The sequence below is a fragment of the Setaria viridis genome, chromosome 1, assembly GCF_005286985.2.
Source record: "Setaria viridis chromosome 1, Setaria_viridis_v4.0, whole genome shotgun sequence".
In the NCBI taxonomy this organism is placed as follows: domain Eukaryota; kingdom Viridiplantae; phylum Streptophyta; class Magnoliopsida; order Poales; family Poaceae; genus Setaria; species Setaria viridis.
This window is the reverse complement of record NC_048263.2, coordinates 9,356,354-9,380,424: the sequence shown is the minus strand read 5'-3', so window position 1 is coordinate 9,380,424 and position 24,071 is coordinate 9,356,354. Positions and strand designations below refer to the sequence as shown.

Here is a 24,071-nt window from a genome sequence, read left to right as displayed (position 1 = left end):
CAGCGCAAGGGGAAGGAGCCGGTGCGACTGACTGCAGAGGAGAAGCAGAAGTAGGAAACGAGCAGGAGGAAGGAGATGGATTTCACGGAGTTCACGCCTGGCGTGCTGGAGTATCGCCCACAATGGGTGGTAGCGTGCGCGGCGAGAACTCAGGAGATCAGGGAAGTTGAGTGCCAGAGAGAGATGCAAGCTCTAGTCAGTGTTCAAATCGACGCTAGAGTCCCTCTGGGCGCTGGTGACGTGGCCCGGGATGTTCCACAACAGCTCCACATCCCGAACCACGCGCTGTAGGTGCAGACCATGGGGTCGGCCACCTTCATTCTGTGGTTCGGCTCATCGGAGTTGCGGAACAGCGTGCTGGCAATGCGCACATTGCTGTCGGGGAACACTGGAATTCGCCTAATGCCTTGGAACAGATGTGCCCGAGCCACGGCGGGCTCGCTGCGCTACAGAGCGCGCATCTGTCTCGAAGGCGTTCCAAGCCATGCTTGCCATCCGGAGACAGTAAAACAGCTCCTCAACCCACCTTCTTTCATAGATGAGATTGACTATGAGGTGGTTAGAGAGGTAGAAATGTGTTGCTTCAATCTGTGGGTCTGGATGTCTGATCCAAATGGTTTAGCAAAACAAGCAACACTTAAAATTGAAGAGCCGTATATTAGAGTTGGGCCATCTGGGTTACCGATCTTACGCAATGAAGCTGCCAGAACTTTGGATTATGGAGTGTTCTTACATTTGGGCAGAGTGCTCGATTATGCTCCTCTACCTAACAGCCCGTCACACGCAAGCTACGAGAGCAACATCAGTGGCATTCCTGATGAAGAGACAGAAGAAGAATGGCCAGTGCGTCACTACTTTGCTTGGGTTCCTGGTGTTCCAGATGGTGAGCGCTTGCCCATTCAGGGTGGCCGAGTTCCGGCACATGCTCGCCTTGGGAGTCGCCGGGATCGTTCACTGCCGGGAGGTGGTGGAGCAGGAGGTTACGGTGGCCGTTCGAGAGGCGGCGGTGCTGGAGGTTCAGGGGGACGCTCATTCAAGCAGAGACCACCGGCAACGTGGCGGGAGGTCCCACGCAGTCAGGGTGGTGGTGGCCAACGGCACGGTGGTTGCCGGTGTGACTCCGGCGAGGAGAAGTTACTGCAAGATGTGCAGGTGTCCCCACGGATTGCTTTGCAGGATAGCACAGATGGAACAGTGCTAGCTGAGGCCATGTTTAGTTACCTCCCAACTCCCAACTTTGACACTATGCAAAAAGAAGATTCCCCATCACATCAAACTTGCGGTACATGCATGGAGTACTAAATGTAGGCGAAATTAAAAACTAATTGCACAGTTTTATTGTACTTTGCGAGACGAATCTTTTGAGCCTAATTAGTCAATATTTGGATAATAATTCATAAATACAAACGAAACGCTACAGTGTGCTACAGTGCTGGAACAGGAATTTTGCATCTCCCAAATTGGCCAACTAAACAAGGCCTGAGAAGGGGAAAGAAGTGATGGCTTTTGCTTTTTTCCGAGTGACAGATGGCAGCTTCCATACTGATGAATCACTGGCATTGAAGCAAGCTATGGACCCTATGTGGGATGAGGCAATGCTAGGGAGCAGGCAGCAGCAGGGAAGGCGTGCTGAACAGTCAACGATGGGCGGCACAGTGCCCGCAGACCATCTAGTACACTTTAGATTGGATAATTGGATCTTTTTTGCAGGTCTGCGCGAAGCAGAGTACTCTACAAGGTTGGTGCTGGTGCGTGACAGTGTTGAGGGGTGAGTGAAGAAGATGATTGGGATTTGGGAGGAAAGCTGGTGGGCGAGCTGCTGATGAGTGCCGGGCCACGTCGTCACAGCACTCGAGGTACGTGGAGATGCCTTGTTACCTTTAGCAGCTTTATTCATCCAACGTCATTACCAGTGAAGGAGTCCCATGGTCCACGCGGTTAGCGAAAAAGTCAATGCAGAGCCTACCTTTCCAGTGTCCACCCATCCCTGCTCAATTTTGTTAGCAGAGTTGTTAATAGTAATCCTGGCCCTTGTTTACTTCACCTCCAACTCCAACTTTAGCACTATGCAAAAAGAAGATTCCCCATCACATCAAACTTGCGGTACATGTATGGAGTACTAAATGTAGACGAAATTAAAAACTAATTGCACAGTTTTGTTGTACTTTGCGAGACGAATCTTTTGAGCCTAATTAGTCAATATTTAGATAATAATTCACAAATACAAACGAAACGCTACAGTATCGTATTTATGGCAAAATACCAATTTTGCTACTCCCAAATTGACAAGGAAACAAGACCCTGTTTTCCTTGCTCCTAATCTGCCTGCATTTTGCATACCGACCCTACTCACTCATGCACAGAGAGATTCCCGGTCATGTCGAGTGGCACTGATGACGCCGCACACTGTAGAAGCACCTACCGGCCATGAGCAGTGTTCACACACTGCACAACATTCTTCAAGTCACCCTTCACTGCACTGAGGCACTGAGCTGTCGCCGGCTCGTCCCTAGCAGGGAGGAGTCCAGGAACCCAGCTGCACGGCCGCATCTGCTCCCAGCAAAACGGCATGGCCATCCCCCCCTCGTCCCGTCTCGTTTATCGCTGCTGCTGTTCTGCTCCTTCCTGACCGCCGTGCCGCGTCGGCCATCCCCGGCGTTCGCGGCCGCCGTGCCCCGACGGACGGCGACACTACGGCGCGGCGTTGCGTGGGGAAGGAACGCTCTGCCAGACGATGGATGGCGGGATGGGGGTGTTACTGTGGCGGGACAGGTGTTGTCACGTCCGTCCATCACACCATCACAAGGCTCAAGGCGACTGCTGCTGCGTGGCCTCGTGATCTTTTTTACTGCTGGCAGTCTGGCAGGGAGTTTCCTTGTGCAGGGGTAGAAGTAACTGGTCGTGACCTGTGACTGTTGGAGGTGAAATGTGAAATGAAGGCGCCGTGGATGGACACAGGGCAATGATGGTAGGGCGTGTGTGAGGTGTGGACTCTAGTCCTCATTAATTCTATCTGACTTTTATCTGACTTTTATCGAGTTATTCTCGCGTAATCTTGGAATGTGTGTATAAAATTATTAAGAGATATTTTTTCTCTCTTCTATTAAAATATAAGTAAATATTTTATGAGCTAGCTAAACAGTAACCATATCGAAGAAGTACTCACCATGGCATCAGCAGAGCTGCAAAAGCCGTGCTCCACTGCCTCCCTTTCGCCACACTGTTTCTTCCCCTTCTCTTTTTCTCTCCAGACCTCAACGGATTAAAAAGACTGTAAAAAGGACATTATTCTTCGTGTTCTTTTTATAAAGTTTACAGCAATGTGTTTTAACCAGCTACTCGTAGTAATGTGTTGACTTCTACCTCCTTTTGCACAAAGGAATTATCCAATCTATTGTCAGACCGAAGACCCAATGGTGGCAGAAGCGACCAAGACACTGCAGGCCAAGCAGAAGGGGACAAATGAAACCTAGAACAACCAAGAAGCAGCAGACACTGAAGCTAATGCAGTGGCTTCGAAAGAAGGAGAGCTTATCAGTGAGGGAGCCCTTTCCGGACGAGCTACAGGAAACGGAGATTCAGGCGTTGTTTAGTTACCAAAGTTTGGAGGTGTCGAATTACTGTTACAGCACTGTAGCACACTGTAGCGTTTCGTTTGTATTTGTGAATTATTGTCCAAATATTGACTAATTAGGCTTAAAAGATTCATCTCGCAAAGTACAACAAAACTGTGCAATTAGTTTTTAATTTCGTCTACATTTAGTACTCCATGCATGTACCGCAAGTTTGATGTGATGGAGAATTTTCTTTTTGCATAGTGCCAAAGTTGGGAGTTGGGGGTGAACTAAACAAGGGTCAGCAATTTCAGCCGTTTCAGCACAAGAAACACGCCAGGCCGAGTAGATCTCAGATATGTTTAAGGTTAGAGAAAAGGGTTATCTGGCTAATAATGAGGACAGGAATGATGACCCAATGTAGGAGAACAGATGAATGCTCTGAGCCAAAATATGCAGCAGGACAGCATCCCAGTTCAGAGGAAACTCACATTTGCAAAGAAGCTGTCAGATCCTATATTACCCTCCACCAGACCAAACTGGGACTAAAGAAAAGAAGGGTCAGGCTAATAGCAACAAACAACAGCAGGCACCAGAGACCACCCCATCATTCAGGAAAAGCTAGAATTGCAAATAAAGGCAAGACCACATTAACCATGGAGGAGCAGGCAACTGCATTTTTGATGAAGAAAACTGGATTTCTCAAGGGGAACAAAGCACCTGATTCGGCTACTCAGCTCAAGTTCAGTACACAATTTGTCTTCAACCTCCTGCACGGACAGGAGTCACGCGCTGCTCGCGTGAGTGCGCACTACCGCGGCGGGGAGCTGGTGTGGCGAGGCTCCATAACCTTCCCCGCGTGCAAGGACGAGGCTGCCCCTGCCGGCTACCAAGCCCCGCAAGCTCAGCCGTCCGATGCGCCGCAAAACACCTGGAGGCCGAAACCCTAGCATCCACGGCCACCGGCAATCTTGGTCCTCCACCGCCTCCGCTGGGCTATAAAATGGGGCATGGGGGTCGCCCTCAGGCCATCCTCAAGTCCCGGGCTTTGCCCGTTCCCAGATACGGAGTGTTGAGGGCCGGGTTGAGAGGGTGCCGGGGGTAGAGGGGTGGAGGAGGAGGGGTGTTCCGCCGGGAAGGAGGAGGCGCCGTCCGAGGGAGCTGCTCGTGGGGAAGAAGAAGCCGTCCGAGGGAGCCGTCCGCGAGGAGGAGCCGCCGCCGGAAGCTGTTCGCCGGAGAAGAAGCGCCGCCGTGAAGAGCATCGCCGCCGGCTACCTCGTCTACACCACCGCTGCCCTTCTTCCTCTCCAGCTAGCCGGTGAGCCGCCCAAGCAGCCTCCGTTTTACCTTCTGCCGTTAGCTTAGATCATTTTAAGCCTGCCTAGCCCTGGACCGAGCCGCCGTCTACCGCTGAGCTCGCTCGCTGCTCTTGCGCTGCGCCTGTGCCCTGCGCCGCCGCTCCGCAACCTGCTCGCTCCAGCGCGCTTCGCCTCGCTTCGCACCGCGCGCGCGCTCGCGACGCCGGCGCTCGCCGCAGAGCGCGGTCACCGCGGCCACGCATCGCGACGCCGTGCGCGGTCACCGCCGCTCCACGCTGCCACGCCGCGCGCCGTTCGCGCCCACGCGCTCGCCGCAGCCGCGCCGTCCGCGCCCACCGCTCGCCACGGCGCGCCATGCCGCGCCATGGCGCGTCAGCGTTCGCCGCCGCCGCCACAGGCCACGTGGCAGGTGGGGGCCCGCATGTGGGGCCGCAGCGGGGCCCAGCTATGGGGCCCACCGTTGATCAGTGGGGCCACGCGTTGACCGTTGGTTCAGTCAACACGTGGATCAACCACAACCCGCCACGTGTCACCCCCTAATTTCCCTTTTAAATGTTAAATAAATGTTTACTAAATCATTTAAACTTCTAAAATTCATAACTAATTCACCGTAGCTTAGAAAAATATGAATCTAGTTGCGTTAAATTCGTAAAATGAATGTAACATCGAGCCTGTTCTCTTTGTAGTTAGTTTGGATTTATTTGGATCTTCCAAATTATATTTATTGGAGTTTTTGCCTAGATGTACTGTCGAGTTATTTACGTTTCGCTGTATATCGTTCTGTCAGACGCGAACTTCGATCGAGGACGACCTGCACGATCGAGGAGGACGCGAATAACTTCGAACAAGGTGCTATGTCACTCCCAAACATATAGATCGTATCCATGCTTAGTTGCTAGCACTTTACTATTGCTCGCTTGATTGGTGGATTGCATAACCAATGTTTTATCCATGCCTTGATAATTGTTATATGGTCTTTTTATTTCTCTTTCTCTGTGTTGTACTAGAATTGTGCCCGTGCGTTGCTATGGGCAAAAACAAATTACCTTCGTAAGCATCATTTTTATCATATGAAATATTTGACATGTCATAAAGAAAACATTCATTTTGCCTTAACATATAAATTATAGTTTGTATAAAGACAGGAGCTTATGAGGATCACATTTCAAATATAATTTACTACCAACACAACATTCACAGTAATACTTAACTTAGCAAATCACAGCTCCGTTGAAAAAAGTAACTGCAAGATAGCATAGTGTGTACATATACAAATTCCATCAATTACCAAACTTGCTAAAAGTTGAGAAAAATGTGTACATATCAACAAAAGTGTGTATTTCCACAGTGAACAATATGAAATTTTGCAAACAATTGAAACATGAATTTTAACATCTAATTTTGTAAGATAACATGGATTTTGACATCTAATTTTATCTTAGCAGTTCACCTGAGCTGAATTACAATGCTCCATCCTTAGTGAATTGAGCATTTGATGTTGGTACATGAAAACTTAAATATGTCAACAAATCTTTTTGCAGTCAAAGCAAGAGGAGTTGAGCTGAGTTGTATCATTTATAATAATCAAATAAAGACCATCAGAACTGCAGCTGTTTTTATAATAATAAAAACTTCAGTAATCATCATTGCATTTGCAGCTATTCGGCCAAGTTAGATACTTGAAAACTTTATCTGAAAATCACAGAGTATTTACTGCTTTACCAGGATTCTTTTTAACTGGCAGTGGATCATTGACCATTTTAAAAGAGCCTTGTTACATGCCTACAAAGACATTGGAGTACTTAGAAATATCAAGAGACATAAATAACCATTGTTTCCGCTTTGCAACATAACAAGACATGACACAGATGAATCTGCAAGCTCTCATGGTTTTACAATATAGATAAAGTATAAGCTATTTCAGATATCTGGCATAGTGCAATTACTACTAATGTTATCTGTCACAGTTCTGACCTGTTGTTATAAGCTTCAAGACCCAATATTAGGAATTTTTTTAATCCACAGTCATCTCCTGCTGTGTAGAACCACTGAAAAAAGCTCCATAAAAGCTAAACACGAAGTACTTGCCTAGTGTCTTTACTTGCTTCCTAAAATGTATCATTAAAATTGTAAGTGGAATTGTTCAACATGAACCAGGTGCTGAGAACTATTTTTTCGCAAGCTGAAAGTTGCCAAAAGTAGAATGGTGTCTGAGGACCTATGTGCGTCAGAGATGTGTATTATCAAAAACCTCTTTAACCTAAAATTTAATTAACAACAGGAACACTTCCATGTGTTAGATGGCATGATATGAAATGGATAGATGTCAGACTTAAATGTGAGAACTATGGATTAGGAGCGATAAATTTCAAAAAGGCAAGCGGAAAATGCATCAACCTGCGAGGCTAAATCCCGTGTAGGAAGCACAATCAGAGCTCACAAGCACCTTACTGTCCGGGTAGAGAGGATTTGCACAATAGGTAGGGCATAAGCAAGAATTTTTCCAGATCCAATCGTTTCCACCCAAGCTGCTTCTTGAACAGGGAAAAAATGATTCGATTCCCATTCTCTGCACAGCCTCTGCCAGTCTATAATGATAAACATACACACATCAGATTGCTTAACACCCAAAGAACACATGCATGCCCATCTCAACATGGTCTCATTGCCTATCAACAAATGAGCCAACCTTGGCGCCAATAAATGGCCAGCACTCATAAATCAACCTTATCAAGAGATTTCACCCAAGCATCTGAACCCTAGTCACCTCCTAATCACCAACATCTCAAATAACGTACATTAACCAGGAAAAACAATTTTTAAATATGCATGCTTATAGTAAACAAAACCTAGCAGAGGACCCAGACGATAAAGATTCTACTTTTTTTTCTTCCATCCAACCTCTGTAGAACCTAGATAGACAAAGAAGTCTAAAATTATCCTTAATTGAGTATATACCCCTTGATTGTTATATAACTCTTTGAATTTCTACTATTACTACCTTGTTTCACTCTGACTTGCTAACTACTGTTACCAATGTGTTTTAGATGTCAACGGACGACTGGCGTACATTCGAGGGTAGCGGACTACACTACGGGGGCTTCTGCACTCTCCTTCGCGAGTGCTTGGAGCGCGTCGGAGTTCGCACTTCCCGCGTGCTCTACGAGGGCCGCAAGCGTGGGAGTGGAGACTCTGTGCCCACGGAGGTGCGGCTGACCGTGCCGGCTGATCCCTGTGTGCCCGAGTTCGAGCAGGTGGTGGTTTTCGCCTTCGAGCTCTCAGTCGCAGAAGCACACACGACAGCAGCAAGGAGAGCTGTGCGCGAGGTTCATGCTCACCTCCGGGATCGCTTGGCTCGCACCCCGTACCGCTTCGTGCCTCGGGGGTGCCGCGACCCAAGAGACCTTGAGCGTGAGGCTCAGGAGTTCCACCACGACGACTTCGAGGAGTCCGACGAGAGGCTCCGAGTAGCTACCCGCTGCATCCACGCCCAGGATCTCACTCTCTGCCACTACGAGCGCGAGATAGAGGTCCTACGCAGGGGATGGGATAACAGCATTGGGCACAACGCCATGTTGGAGGGACAGCTGGAGGGGCTTTCTTGCTGCCTAGAGCGGTTGGATCAGACTAACTGCCGTCTGCGGGATGAGAGCAATGCCGCTCCAGACGTGTTCAAAGATGCTGAGAAGATCGCCATGCTTGAGGCCAAGATCGTTCAAATGGAGGAGGCTCTACACCTCAGGAACAAGTTGATTGATAAGAAGAGAGCTCAGCTCAGGGACAAGGATGAGTTGGTGGGAAACTTGAACACCGTGCTTGCTACCAAGGATGGGGCCATCAACCAGCTCCACCACAGACTCCACCGCAACTACGACAACATCGTCCACCTCAGCTCCCGATGCTACAGAGACAGGGACATGGTTGAGAGGTTGCAGGCAGCTTGGGAGCGTTCGGACCGCAGGCGGAGGATGGAGCTAGAGGAGTTGAGCGCTTGGATTCCCGTCAAGTACAGGAAAGAGCCTTGGGAGGAGACTCCTCCTGCTCTACGAGGGCCGCAAGCGTGGGAGTGGAGACTCTGTGCCCACGGAGGTGCGGCTGACCGTGCCGGCTGATCCCTGTGTGCCCGAGTTCGAGCAGGTGGTTGTTTTCGCCTTCGAGCTCTTAGTCGCAGAAGCACACCAGACAGCAGCAAGGAGAGCTGTGCGCGAGGTTCATGCTCAACTCCGGGATCGCTTGGCTCACACCCCGTAGCGCTTCCTGCCTCGGGGGTGCCGCGGCCCAGGAGACCTTGAGCGTGAGGCTCAGGAGTTCCACCACGACGCCTTCGAGGAGTCCGATGAGAGGCTCCGAGTAGCTGCCCGCTGCATCCACGCCCAGGATCTCACTCTCTGCCACTGCGAGCGCGAGATGGAGGTCCTACGCAGGGGATGGGATAACAGCATTGGGCACAACGCCATGTTGGAGGGACAGCTGGAGGGGCTTTCTCGCTGCCTAGAGCGGTTGGATCAGACTAACTGCCGTCTGCGGGATGAGAGCAATGCCGCTCCAGACGCGTTCAAGGATGCTGAGAAGATCGCCATGCTTGAGGCCAAGATCGTTCAGATGGAGGAGGCTCTACACCTCAGGGACAAGTTGATTGATAAGAAGAATGCTCAGCTCAGGGACAAGGATGAGTTGGTGGGAAACTTGAACACCGTGCTTGCTACCAAGGATGGGGCCATTAGCCAGCTCCACCACAGACTCCACCGCAACTACGACAACATCGTACACCTCAGCTCCCGATGCTACAGAGACAGGGACATGGTTGAGAGGTTGCAGGCAGCTTGGGAGCGTTCGGACCGCAGGCGGAGGATGGAGCTAAAGGAGTTGAGCGCTTGGATTCCTGTCAAGTACAGGAAGGAGCCTTGGGAGGAGACTCCACCTGCTCTACGAGGGCCGCAAGCATGGGAGTGGAGACTCTGTGCCCACGGAGGTGCGGCTGACCGTGCCGGCTAATCCCTGTGTGCCCGAGTTCGAGCAGGTGGTGGTCTTCGCCTTCGAGCTCTCAGTCGCAGAAGCACACCAGACAACAGCAAGGAGAGCTGTGCGCGAGGTTCATGCTCAGCTCCGGGATCGCTTGGCTCACACCCCGTAGCGCTTCCTGCCTCGGGGGTGCCGCGGCCTAGGAGACCTTGAGCGTGAGGCTCAGGAGTTCCACCACGACGCCTTCGAGGAGTCCGACGAGAGGCTCCGAGTAGCTGCCCGCTGCATCCACGCCTAGGATCTCACTCTCTGCCACTGCGAGCGCAAGATGGAGGTCCTACCCAGGGGATGGGATAATAGCATTGGGCACAACGCCATGTTGGAGGGACAGCTGGAGGGGCTTTCTCGCTGCCTAGAGCGGTTGGATCAGACTAACTGCCGTCTGCGGGATGAGAGCAATGCCGCTCCAGACGCGTTCAAGGATGCTGAGAAGATCGCCATGTTTGAGGCCAAGATCGTTCAGATGGAGGAGGCTCTACACCTCAGGGACAAGTTGATTGATAAGAAGAATGCTCAGCTCAGGGACAAGGATGAGTTGGTGGGAAACTTGAACACCGTGCTTGCTACCAAGGATGGGGCCATCAGCCAGGTCCACCACAGACTCCACTGCAACTGCGACAACATCGTCCACCTCAGCTCCCAATGCTACAGAGACAGGGACATGGTTGAGAGGTTGCAGGCAGCTTGGGAGCGTTCGGACCGCAGGCGGAGGATGGAGCTAGAGGAGTTGAGCGCTTGGATTCCCGTCAAGTATAGGAAGGAGCCTTGGGAGGAGACTCCACCTGCTCTACGAGGGCCGCAAGCGTGGGAGTGGAAGCCATAGCAGCTGGTTAGGGTACTTGAAATAAAAAGAAGCATGATTCCTCTCTAGTGGATACTCACCTAATGGGAATCACGTTGTTTCTGCTGACTCCACCTTGCTAACTCCAGTCCTCCGCCATCTCTATCCTACAAAAAAGAGTACAGATCAGCACTAGCACACAGCATACACAACATAGAAATTGCACAGCTCATAATCACAAGTTATCTAAGAGGACATTTATAACAAGTTATCCAGTTCTCCCAAATAAGTTATCCAACCCAAGTCCGTCCACATCATGCCCCATATGATGAAGATTAATCTGAATTTGAGCCAGAACTAGAGGAAATTTCACTTTAGTTACCGTCTCACTACTGATAGCTGAGAAATCATACTGAAACTGCTGATTCCATACGGTGAGCCAACCAATTTCTCATGAACTTTAAAAGCTTATGGCCATTAATAATATCAATCTCACGTTGTGTTAGCCTCGATGCATTTTGATTTATCAAACTAACTTCCTGAAGAGCAGCTAGTTGATCACGTTTGATATGAAGTTGATTTGGGTAGTTGTATGGAACAACATAATCCAAACCTTGTCTAAAAAAATATGTTTCACAAAGGAGGTCATTATTATGAACTTCACGTCTCCAATCAAGAGCATTAGCAACTAGTGCAACACAGATGTCATGGTCTTCCGAATCCCTAATCTTATCTGAAATCAAATTGTGCAGTTCCTTAAACAAGTGGGGATATAAAACCATGGGTACAAGAGCAGCATGTATGGCATAAATTCCCCGATCCCCAAAATTATTTCACATCAATCCAAGTAGGTGATCCATATCTGGTGGTAGCCAATACTGCCCATTGCCATTGACATCAAACAACATAAAAATCATATCCACCGCTGCCCTATAATTAAGTCTTAGATGATTCTCAATTTCTGCATCACTTAAATCTTGATTTGTCAGAATACGGGCGCGTGACAGCCTTACCTATCCGTTCTCATAGACACAGACTTTGGTATGATCAAGAATTTCAACACAATAGCCTTCTAGTTCAATCTTCCTTAAAAGCATGATTAAAGATCTACTTGCCTTCTTAGTTATCTCAGCAGCTAGATAAAAAGGATCTCTGCCCCGCTCACCAGGAAGAGTTGGCATACCTCCTGACAATGTATTATGATCAATATCAAAGGCCAATTGCTGGCTGTATCTAAACTGATCCCAAGTGATTCCACGATAATCAGCAAATAATACACGATCCCCATTAGGTGCTGGATCAAGAACATGCTCGTCATACGCAATGAATAATCACTTTGAGGACCTGAAAATTTTCCCAATACATGCTGGTCTTATTGCAATGGTCCTCAGAAAGCTGCTCTTAAAGCTGTGTGTTCGACTAGTCAGAATCCAGCTATGCTCATAAAGTTTGAGATTGATGGTCCTAAACTTCTGAGGTTTGTGAGGAATCGGCTGGCACATCGCATGGAAGCCATAGCAGCTGGTTATGGTACTTGGAATAATAAGAAGAACGATTCCTCTCTAGTGGGTACTCACCCAATGAGAATCGTGTTGTTTCTGCTGAAAGTGGAGTCACCTGGTATCATTTCAGAAGGAACAATAAGATGGTATTGAAAGTGAGTTTAAAGTCAGCAACTGCCGGTGGAATACCTTCTCTTCATGGTGAGAATAGTCATCAATCGTATTATCGTGCTTCTGAGATCAGGAAGAATGCTTCAAGATCTTTGATCAAGAAGTTAAGAAACGTTGAGTTGGAAGGAGGTTGTGTTGATGTTCTTTCTGAATGCAACGTTCGCGTGTATCCCTCAGGGAAGGTAAACCTGAGGCACGTACGGATTCTAGCAAGGCAGGATCTGGATGATGCAGCTGTTAAGGTCCGTGTACGACTCAATTACCAGGGCAGCAGCGGACTTGATTTCGGAATTGTTTATGGTTAGTGGGTGACTTTGTCTACCATCAGATAGTAATCACCTCTATCTGATGAATAATCACTTTGAGGACCTGAAAATTTTCCCAATACATGCTGGTCTTATTGCAATGGTCCTCAGAAAGCTGCTCTCAAAGCTGCGTGTTCGACTGGTCAGAATCTAGCTATGCTCACAAAGTTTGAGATTGATGTGAGTGATTGTAACAAACTTCTGAGGTTTCTGAGGAATCGGCTGGTACATCGCATGGAAGCCATAACAGCTGGTTATGGTACATGGAATAAGAAAAAGCACGATTTCTTTCGAGCGGGTACTCACCCAATGGGAACCGTGTTTTTTCTGCTGAAAGTTGATCACGTCTGATATGAAGTTGATTTGGGTAGTTGTATGGAACAACATAATCCAAACCTTGTCTAAAAAAATATGTTTCACAAAGGAGGTCATTATTATGAACTTCACGTCTCCAATCAAGAGCATTAGCAACTAGTGCAACACAGATGTCATGGTATTCCGAATCCCTAATCTTATCTGAAATCAAATTGTGCAGTTCCTTAAACAAGTGGGGATACAAAACCATGAGTACAAGAGCAGCATGTATGGCATAAATTCCCCGATCCCCAAAATTATTCCACATCAATCCAAGTAGGTGATCCATATCTGGTGGTAGCCAATACTGCCCATTGCCATTAACATCAAACAACATAAAAATCATATCCACCGCTGCCCTATAATTAAGTCTTAGATGATTCTAAATTTCTGCATCACTTAAATCTTGATTTGTCAGAATACGGGCGCGTGACAGCCTTACCTATCCGTTCTCATAGACACAGACTTTGGTATGATCAAGAATTTCAACACAATTGCCTTCTAGTTCAATCTTCCTTAAAAGCATGATTAAAGATCGACTTGCCTTCTTAGTTATCTCAGCAGCTAGATAAAAAGGATCCCTGCCCCGCTCACCAGGAAGAGTTGGCATACCTCCTGACAATGTATTATGATCAATATCAAAGGCCAATTGCTGGCTGTATCTAAACTGATCCCAAGTGATTCCACGATAATCAGCAAATAATACACGATCCCCATTAGGTGCTGGATCAAGAACATGCTCGTCATACGCAATGAATAATCACTTTGAGGACCTGAAAATTTTCCCAATACATGCTGGTCTTATTGCAATGGTCCTCAGAAAGCTGCTCTTAAAGCTGTGTGTTCGACTAGTCAGAATCCAGCTATGCTCATAAAGTTTGAGATTGATGGTCCTAAACTTCTGAGGTTTGTGAGGAATCGGCTGGCACATCGCATGGAAGCCATAGCAGCTGGTTATGGTACTTGGAATAATAAGAAGCACGATTCCTCTCTAGTGGGTACTCACCCAATGGGAATCGTGTTGTTTCTGCTGAAAGTGGAGTCACCTGGTATCATTTCAGAAGGAACAATAAGATGGTATTGAAAGTGAGTTTAAAGTCAGCAACTGCCGGTGGAATACCTTCTCTTCATGGTGAGAATAGTCATCAATCGTATTATCGTGCTTCTGAGATCAGGAAGAATGCTTCAAGATCTTTGATCAAGAAGTTAAGAAAGGTTGAGTTGGAAGGAGGTTGTGTTGATGTTCTTTCTGAATGCAACGTTTGCGTGTATCCCTCAGGGAAGGTAAACCTGAGGCACGTATGGATTCTAGCAAGGCAGGATCTGGATGATGCAGCTGTTAAGGTCCGTGTACGACTCAATTACCAGGGCAGCAGCGGACTTGATTTCGGAATTGTTTATGGTTAGTGGGTGACTTTGTCTACCATCAGATATTAATCACCTTCTCTATCTGATGAATAATCACTTTCAGGACCTGAAAATTTTCCCAGTACATGCTGGTCTTATTGCAATGGTCCTCAGAAAGCTGCTCTCAAAGCTGCGTGTTCGACTGGTCAGAATCTAGCTATGCTCACAAACTTTGAGATTGATGTGATTGATTGTAACAAACTTCTGAGGTTTCAGAGGAATCGGCTGGTACATCGCATGGAAGCCATAACAGCTGGTTATGGTACATGGAATAAGAAAAAGCACGATTTCTTTCGAGAACCGTGTTTTTTCTGCTGAAAGTTGATCACGTCTGATATGAAGTTGATTTGGGTAGTTGTATGGAACAACATAATCCAAACCTTGTCTAAAAAAATATGTTTCACAAAGGAGGTCATTATTATGAACTTCACGTCTCCAATCAAGAGCATTAGCAACTAGTGCAACACAGATGTCATGGTATTCCGAATCCCTAATCTTATCTGAAATCAAATTGTGCAGTTCCTTAAACAAGTGGGGATACAAAACCATGAGTACAAGAGCAGCATGTATGGCATAAATTCCCCGATCCCCAAAATTATTCCACATCAATCCAAGTAGGTGATCCATATCTGGTGGTAGCCAATACTGCCCATTGCCATTAACATCAAACAACATAAAAATCATATCCACCGCTGCCCTATAATTAAGTCTTAGATGATTCTCAATTTCTGCATCACTTAAATCTTGATTTGTCAGAATACGGGCGCGTGACAGCCTTACCTATCCGTTCTCATAGACACAGACTTTGGTATGATCAAGAATTTCAACACAATTGCCTTCTAGTTCAATCTTCCTTAAAAGCATGATTAAAGATCGACTTGCCTTCTTAGTTATCTCAGCAGCTAGATAAAAAGGATCCCTGCCCCGCTCACCAGGAAGAGTTGGCATACCTCCTGACAATGTATTATGATCAATATCAAAGGCCAATTGCTGGCTGTATCTAAACTGATCCCAAGTGATTCCACGATAATCAGCAAATAATACACGATCCCCATTAGGTGCTGGATCAAGAACATGCTCGTCATACGCAATGAATAATCACTTTGAGGACCTGAAAATTTTCCCAATACATGCTGGTCTTATTGCAATGGTCCTCAGAAAGCTGCTCTTAAAGCTGTGTGTTCGACTAGTCAGAATCCAGCTATGCTCATAAAGTTTGAGATTGATGGTCCTAAACTTCTGAGGTTTGTGAGGAATCGGCTGGCACATCGCATGGAAGCCATAGCAGCTGGTTATGGTACTTGGAATAATAAGAAGAACGATTCCTCTCTAGTGGGTACTCACCCAATGGGAATCGTGTTGTTTCTGCTGAAAGTGGAGTCACCTGGTATCATTTCAGAAGGAACAATAAGATGGTATTGAAAGTGAGTTTAAAGTCAGCAACTGCCGGTGGAATACCTTCTCTTCATGGTGAGAATAGTCATCAATCGTATTATCGTGCTTCTGAGATCAGGAAGAATGCTTCAAGATCTTTGATCAAGAAGTTAAGAAAGGTTGAGTTGGAAGGAGGTTGTGTGTTGATGTTCTTTCTGAATGCAACGTTCGCGTGTATCCCTCAGGGAAGGTAAACCTGAGGCACGTACGGATTCTAGCAAGGCAGGATCTGGATGATGCAGCTGTTAAGGTCCGTGTACGACTCAATTACCAGGGCAGCAGCGGACTTGATTTCGGAATTGTTTATGGTTAGTGGGTGACTTTGTCTACCATCAGATAGTAATCACCTTCTCTATCTGATGAATAATCACTTTGAGTACCTGAAAATTTTCCCAATACATGCTGGTCTTATTGCAATGGTCCTCAGAAAGCTGCTCTCAAAGCTGCGTGTTCGACTGGTCAGAATCTAGCTATGCTCACAAAGTTTGAGATTGATGTGAGTGATTGTAACAAACTTCTGAGGTTTCTGAGGAATCGGCTGGTACATCGCATGGAAGCCATAACAGCTGGTTATGGTACATGGAATAAGAAAAAGCACGATTTCTTTCGAGCGGGTACTCACCCAATGGGAACCGTGTTTTTTCTGCTGAAAGTTGATCACGTCTGATATGAAGTTGATTTGGGTAGTTGTATGGAACAACATAATCCAAACCTTGTCTAAAAAAATATGTTTCACAAAGGAGGTCATTATTATGAACTTCACGTCTCCAATCAAGAGCATTAGCAACTAGTGCAACACAGATGTCATGGTATTCCGAATCCCTAATCTTATCTGAAATCAAATTGTGCAGTTCCTTAAACAAGTGGGGATACAAAACCATGAGTACAAGAGCAGCATGTATGGCATAAATTCCCCGATCCCCAAAATTATTCCACATCAATCCAAGTAGGTGATCCATATCTGGTGGTAGCCAATACTGCCCATTGCCATTAACATCAAACAACATAAAAATCATATCCACCGCTGCCCTATAATTAAGTCTTAGATGATTCTCAATTTCTGCATCACTTAAATCTTGATTTGTCAGAATACGGGCGCGTGACAGCCTTACCTATCCGTTCTCATAGACACAGACTTTGGTATGATCAAGAATTTCAACACAATTGCCTTCTAGTTCAATCTTCCTTAAAAGCATGATTAAAGATCTACTTGCCTTCTTAGTTATCTCAGCAGCTAGATAAAAAGGATCCCTGCCCCGCTCACCAGGAAGAGTTGGCATACCTCCTGACAATGTATTATGATCAATATCAAAGGCCAATTGCTGGCTGTATCTAAACTGATCCCAAGTGATTCCACGATAATCAGCAAATAATACACGATCCCCATTAGGTGCTGGATCAAGAACATGCTCGTCATACGCAATGAATAATCACTTTGAGGACCTGAAAATTTTCCCAATACATGCTGGTCTTATTGCAATGGTCCTCAGAAAGCTGCTCTTAAAGCTGTGTGTTCGACTAGTTAGAATCCAGCTATGCTCATAAAGTTTGAGATTGATGTGATTGATGGTCCTAAACTTCTGAGGTTTGTGAGGAATCGGCTGGCACATCGCATGGAAGCCATAGCAGCTGGTTATGGTACTTGGAATAATAAGAAGCACGATTCCTCTCTAGTGGGTACTCACCCAATGGGAATCGTGTTGTTTCTGCTGAAAGTGGAGTCACCTGGTATATCATTTCAGAAGGAACAATAAGATGGTATTGAAAGTGAGTTTAAAGTCAGCAACTGCCGGTGGAATACCTTCTCTTCATGGTGAGAATAGTCATCAATCGTATTATCGTGCTTCTGAGATCAGGAAGAATGCTTCAAGATCTTTGATCAAGAAGTTAAGAAAGGTTGAGTTGGAAGGAGGTTGTGTTGATGTTCTTTCTGAATGCAACGTTTGCGTGTATCCCTCAGGGAAGGTAAACCTGAGGCACGTATGGATTCTAGCAAGGCAGGATCTGGATGATGCAGCTGTTAAGGTCCGTGTACGACTCAATTACCAGGGCAGCAGCGGACTTGATTTCGGAATTGTTTATGGTTAGTGGGTGACTTTGTCTACCATCAGATATTAATCACCTTCTCTATCTGATGAATAATCACTTTGAGGACCTGAAAATTTTCCCAGTACATGCTGGTCTTATTGCAATGGTCCTCAGAAAGCTGCTCTCAAAGCTGCGTGTTCGACTGGTCAGAATCTAGCTATGCTCACAAACTTTGAGATTGATGTGATTGATTGTAACAAACTTCTGAGGTTTCTGAGGAATCGGCTGGTACATCGCATGGAAGCCATAACAGCTGGTTATGGTACATGGAATAAGAAAAAGCACGATTTCTTTCGAGAACCGTGTTTTTTCTGCTGAAAGTTGATCACGTCTGATATGAAGTTGATTTGGGTAGTTGTATGGAACAACATAATCCAAACCTTGTCTAAAAAAATATGTTTCACAAAGGAGGTCATTATTATGAACTTCACGTCTCCAATCAAGAGCATTAGCAACTAGTGCAACACAGATGTCATGGTATTCCGAATCCCTAATCTTATCTGAAATCAAATTGTGCAGTTCCTTAAACAAGTGGGGATACAAAACCATGAGTACAAGAGCAGCATGTATGGCATAAATTCCCCGATCCCCAAAATTATTCCACATCAATCCAAGTAGGTGATCCATATCTGGTGGTAGCCAATACTGCCCATTGCCATTAACATCAAACAACATAAAAATCATATCCACCGCTGCCCTATAATTAAGTCTTAGATGATTCTCAATTTCTGCATCACTTAAATCTTGATTTGTCAGAATACGGGCGCGTGACAGCCTTACCTATCCGTTCTCATAGACACAGACTTTGGTATGATCAAGAATTTCAACACAATTGCCTTCTAGTTCAATCTTCCTTAAAAGCATGATTAAAGATCGACTTGCCTTCTTAGTTATCTCAGCAGCTAGATAAAAAGGATCCCTGCCCCGCTCACCAGGAAGAGTTGGCATACCTCCTGACAATGTATTATGATCAATATCAAAGGCCAATTGCTGGCTGTATCTAAACTGATCCCAAGTGATTCCACGATAATCAGCAAATAATACACGATCCCCATTAGGTGCTGGATCAAGAACATGCTCGTCATACGCAATGAATAATCACTTTGAGGACCTGAAAATTTTCCCAATACATGCTGGTCTTATTGCAATGGTCCTCAGAAAGCTGCTCTTAAAGCTGTGTGTTCGACTAGTCAGAATCCAGCTATGCTCATAAAGTTTGAGATTGATGGTCCTAAACTTCTGAGGTTTGTGAGGAATCGGCTGGCACATCGCATGGAAGCCATAGCAGCTGGTTATGGTACTTGGAATAATAAGAAGCACGATTCCTCTCTAGTGGGTACTCACCCAATGGGAATCGTGTTGTTTCTGCTGAAAGTGGAGTCACCTGGTATCATTTCAGAAGGAACAATAAGATGGTATTGAAAGTGAGTTTAAAGTCAGCAACTGCCGGTGGAATACCTTCTCTTCATGGTGAGAATAGTCATCAATCGTATTATCGTGCTTCTGAGATCAGGAAGAATGCTTCAAGATCTTTGATCAAGAAGTTAAGAAAGGTTGAGTTGGAAGGAGGTTGTGTTGATGTTCTTTCTGAATGCAACGTTTGCGTGTATCCCTCAGGGAAATGCTCTGAGAGATCGGCTATTCTCATCATCCCTATCCAGGTCAGCCTTCCAGTGGTTCACGACGCTTCCACCTAATTCCATCATCACTTGGGCCGATCTGGAAAAATAGTTCCACAAGTACTTCTTTGCCGGAGTTCATGAGATGAAGTTGACAGATCTAACCAGTCTCAGGCAGAGGAGTGACGAGTCGGTGGCCAGCTAGATCCAGCAATTCAGGGAGGTCAGGAACAAATGCTACAGCTTGATCTTGAGTGACAGCCAACTAGCTGACGTGGCTTTTCATGGGCTCCTACCACACATCAAAGAAACATATGTTTCGCAGGAGTTCGAGAGTCTAAGCCAGATTGTGCATCGGCTGTCAAACCAAGACATGCGCCCGTTTGATCAAAGGAGGAACTTCTAGAAGAAAGTGGCGTACATAGAGTGTTCGGACTCAGAGGGAGAGGCAGAGATCAGTTTGGCAGAATGGGTTAAAACCAAAAAGCTGATTGCATGCCCGTACAACAAGAAGGAGCCTTAGAAATTCGGGTTCGACATCTCCAATGCTGATACGATCTTCGACTTGCTGCTGCAAGAAGGGCAGATCAAGCTCTCACCATACCATACGATCCCGTCAGCCGAAGAAGTTAAGAAGATCTAATACTGCAAGTGGCACAATGCCACATCTCATGACACCAATGAATGCAAAGTCTTCCACCAGCAGATCCAATCAGCTATTGAGCAAGGGAGGCTCAAGTTTGAAGCTCCTTTGAAACCAGCAAAGCTAATGAAAATCGACCAGCATTCGTTCCCAACTAATATGGTGGAAGTTGGGGGAAAAAGCGTGCCTCCCACGAAGCTGCTGACATCAGAATCGGCCAGGAAGAGTGGCGTTGTGGACCCCAAAGTTTAAGTGTCGGCCAATGACGTCAAAGGAAAGAGTCAGTTGCAAGAAGGGAAAAGCTCAGAAAGGCCTCGCCGGCTGATCACTTCCCAAGAGTTGCTCAACAAGTTCCAAAGATAGCAGGAAGAGGCATGGCGTTGGGAGGAGATGATATGCCACCATGAAGACCACTAGAGATGCTCATTCTTCATATACTGCTGGGAGGAAGGGATAAAGCTACCATCGATCGACAACTGTCCTGAGTGCAACGGATCATATCAAGATAACCGATCATCCAAAAGGCTGTGCTTTGATGACAGGAACCAAAAGCCGATCAGGAGGGATAGGTCTTACCAGACGCATCCCAGTGCGTGATCGGCTGGGAGGCAGAGTCAGTATACGCGATCGACTGGGGGGCAGGTTTAATGTACCCAACAGGCTAGAGGAACGGGCCGATGCAAGAGTCCTCGATGAAAAGACTCTATGCCGTGAACCGGGGTGGAGGCGTGCATCACAAGACAAAGCGATAGAGCATCCTAGATGGTGCCCACCAGGTCTAAGTAAGTCCTAGAAGAGGAGGGTCCAACGCTTGCGACAATGGGAGCAGTAGGAAGAGGAACAAAGGCATACTTCAGAAAGGAAAGGGGTTAAATCCCAAGTATGGCACGTCAAAGACAAAACTGATGACAAAGATAATGATCCTGGAGCAGCTGCCGATGTCAACATGGTCTTCTTCTTGCCGATGGAATTCATGTCTCCAACTGACCACGAAGCAACAGAGGCAGAACAGGAGATGGCACAGCTAGCCTTGGAGCCGATGTTAGCCACCTTTGAAAAATCCGAAGATGAAAAACGTCGGCACCTGAAAGCTCTCTTCCTCAAGGGGCAAGTCGACGGGAGGCCAGTTACCAAGCTTTTAGTAGATGGAGGTGCAGCCGTGAACATCATGTCGTATGCCATGTTCCGCAAGCTCGGTAGAGGTGAGGAAGACTTAATCAAAACAGACATGATGCTGAAGGACTTCGAAGGAAACATCTCCCCGGCCTAGGGGGCACTCTGCGTCGACCTCACCATCGGCAGTAAGACCCTACCTACTACTTTATTTGTCATTAATGGTAAAGGGTCCTACAACATGCTTCTGGGGCGAGATTGGATTCACGCCAACTGCTGCATCCCATCTACAATGCATCAATGTCTCGTCCAATGGATCAGCGACTCAGTTGAAGTGGTCACCGCCGATTCTTTGTTCAGCATCGCTGCAGCCGACGCACAACTGTGGAACTATGAACAAGTCAGCTGCATATTTGGCCAGGTCTGGGACACAGACTTCCTGAAGATGTCCGATTTCGGGCTACAGCCGATCCAATCAGTCGGCTCTGAAGAATCGTCCTTATGGATGAGTTCACCCAAGAAGACGAGAAGCTGGGGCACGGGTTTACGTCGGCCGACGAGTTGGAGATGGTAGATCTTGGAGACGGGAGCAAGCCAAGGCCGACGTATATTAGTGCCAAGTTAGATCCTGAGTATAAGCGCGAATTAATTAAGTTGTTAAAAGAATTCAAAGATTGCTTTGCTTGGGAGTATCATGATATGTATGGTTTAGATCTATCTATTGTCGAACATCGGTTGCCAATAAAGCCAAGATATCGACCATAAGCAGCCTGCGCGATGTTGTAACCCGCAAATATTACCTGATATTAAGGCCGAAATTACAAGATTAATTGAAGCAGAGTTTATTCGGCAGTGTCGGTATGCTGAGTGGATTTCTAACGTGGTTCCTGTATACAAGAAGAATGGAAAACTGCACGTCTGTATTGATTTCAGGAATCTCAATCAAGCCACGCCGATGGATGGTTATCCGATGCCGACAGTTGATGTTTTGATAGATGCTGCTTCAGGGCACGGGGTCATCAGTTTCATGGATGGCAACGCTGGATATATCCAAGTGTTAATGGCTGAAGAAGATATTTCTAAGATTGGCTTCAGGTGTCCTAGACATATCAGCTTATTTGAGTGGGCGGTCATGACCTTTGGATTGAAGAATGCTGGAGCTACATATCAACGGGCTATGAATTACATCTTCCATAAACTTATCGGCATCCTAGTGGAGATTTATATCGATAATGTCATAGTCAAATCGAACGGGTACCAGGAGCACTTAGCCGATCTGCGCGAAGTCCTGTGATGACTCCTCGGTCGATGTGTGGCAGATGACGTTCTCCGGAGGTTCACCAACAGCGCTGGTGAATTCAGCCTTGCTCCCAGCAAGGACATTGTGGGGCTCCTAAGCTTGCATGACATGTCACACTTGGACATTGGAGAAGAAGCATCACTCTACAAGGCAAAGGTGTTCTCAAGCAAGCACCTTGCATCTGCCATCAGGTACCTGGAGCCAGGCCTCGCAAGGTATGTGAGGCACTCCCTGCACCCATACCACCTGAGCCTGATGCAGTACAAGGCCAGGCACCACCTCAGCTACCTGCAGAGCCTGCCAAGCAAAAAGTGTGCTACTGCAATGCAGGAGCTGGCAATTGCAGAATTCCATCTTAACAAACTGCTGCATCAGAAAGAAATGGAAGAGGTTAAAAGGTACATTAAAAAAGTCATCCTTGCTAGAAATTGCATGAACATTCTTGTATACAATGTGCAGGGATTGTACCACATATCAAAATTAAAGAGAATATAATGGCAATTTATATTTTTTTCTAGCAGTGAGCAAAAAGAATTTCTATGCATATGAGTTCTAATGTTTTTGGAGAAATCAGATGGTGGATGGGCTAGGACTGGCTCAAGAAATACCGGCGGCTCGGGACCAGTTGCTGAAATGATACATGTGGTCCATGGCGATCCTCCATCTCCAAATACCGGGTTGAGTGGACAAAGGTCATCTCACTAGTCTATATGTTGTTGATGACATATTTGACCTTGTTGGCACACAAGATGAGCTCTCTCTCTTCACCGAGGAAATCAAAATGTAAGCCTGGCAAAGATACTTGGGTTAGATAATCTTAGTTGTTTCATACGTCGAGACACATTTCACAAAGTGCAATTTGCAGCTGGAATACTGATCCTTGTGATTCATTCCCCAGCTGCATGAGATCATGCTACAAGGCTCTTTACAAGGCTCCTGGTACTCGAGGACTACGCGAGGATGCTGCTGTTATGAAACTATGATCGATGAGGACCCATCTCCCTGTGTCATGCGTGATTTTTACTCGCTCGATAATTAGTTGGCACCAGTGTAGAAATTACGCCTTGGATATTAAATAGCTAGAAAATGAGACTTTGATCCTAATAAAAATTTCAGAATAAATTGAACCCGGTACTGATCTAACTTTGATACTCCCCAAAAATTTTTAGTAAACCTACCCTCGGGCCTGTGCGGCCTCACATGCGGGCTGCATGTTTTTCACCTCCATCTCGTCCTCGGCTAGATCTACCGTCTCATCCTAAGTCGGATCTGCCACCTCCGCGCTCTTCCCCGGTTGCATCGATCGCCACCGCCTCTTCCTGGGTCGGATCCGCCACCTGTGTTGTGCCTGCGAGTGAGTGACGTTTCTAGTACTTCTCTATATTCGCGTTTAGTTATGTGATTAGGCGACTAATACCTGATATTTTGTTGGGAAAAGATGAGATGGACTCCTAAACAA

At 46.5% G+C, this 24,071-nt stretch overlaps 1 protein-coding gene across 1 annotated transcript; it reads left to right on the top strand.

Annotated features, from left to right (window-relative positions):
• Positions 1–3,604: 3,604 nt before the first annotated feature.
• Positions 3,605–23,806, top strand: LOC117841751 (uncharacterized). Its single transcript, XM_034722239.2, has 3 exons — positions 3,605–4,872; positions 5,661–5,722; positions 7,921–23,806. The coding sequence occupies exon 3, from the start codon at positions 7,921–7,923 to the stop codon at positions 8,983–8,985; it is 1,065 nt and encodes a 354-aa protein (XP_034578130.1). The 5' UTR covers positions 3,605–4,872; positions 5,661–5,722; the 3' UTR covers positions 8,986–23,806.
• Positions 23,807–24,071: the final 265 nt, after the last annotated feature.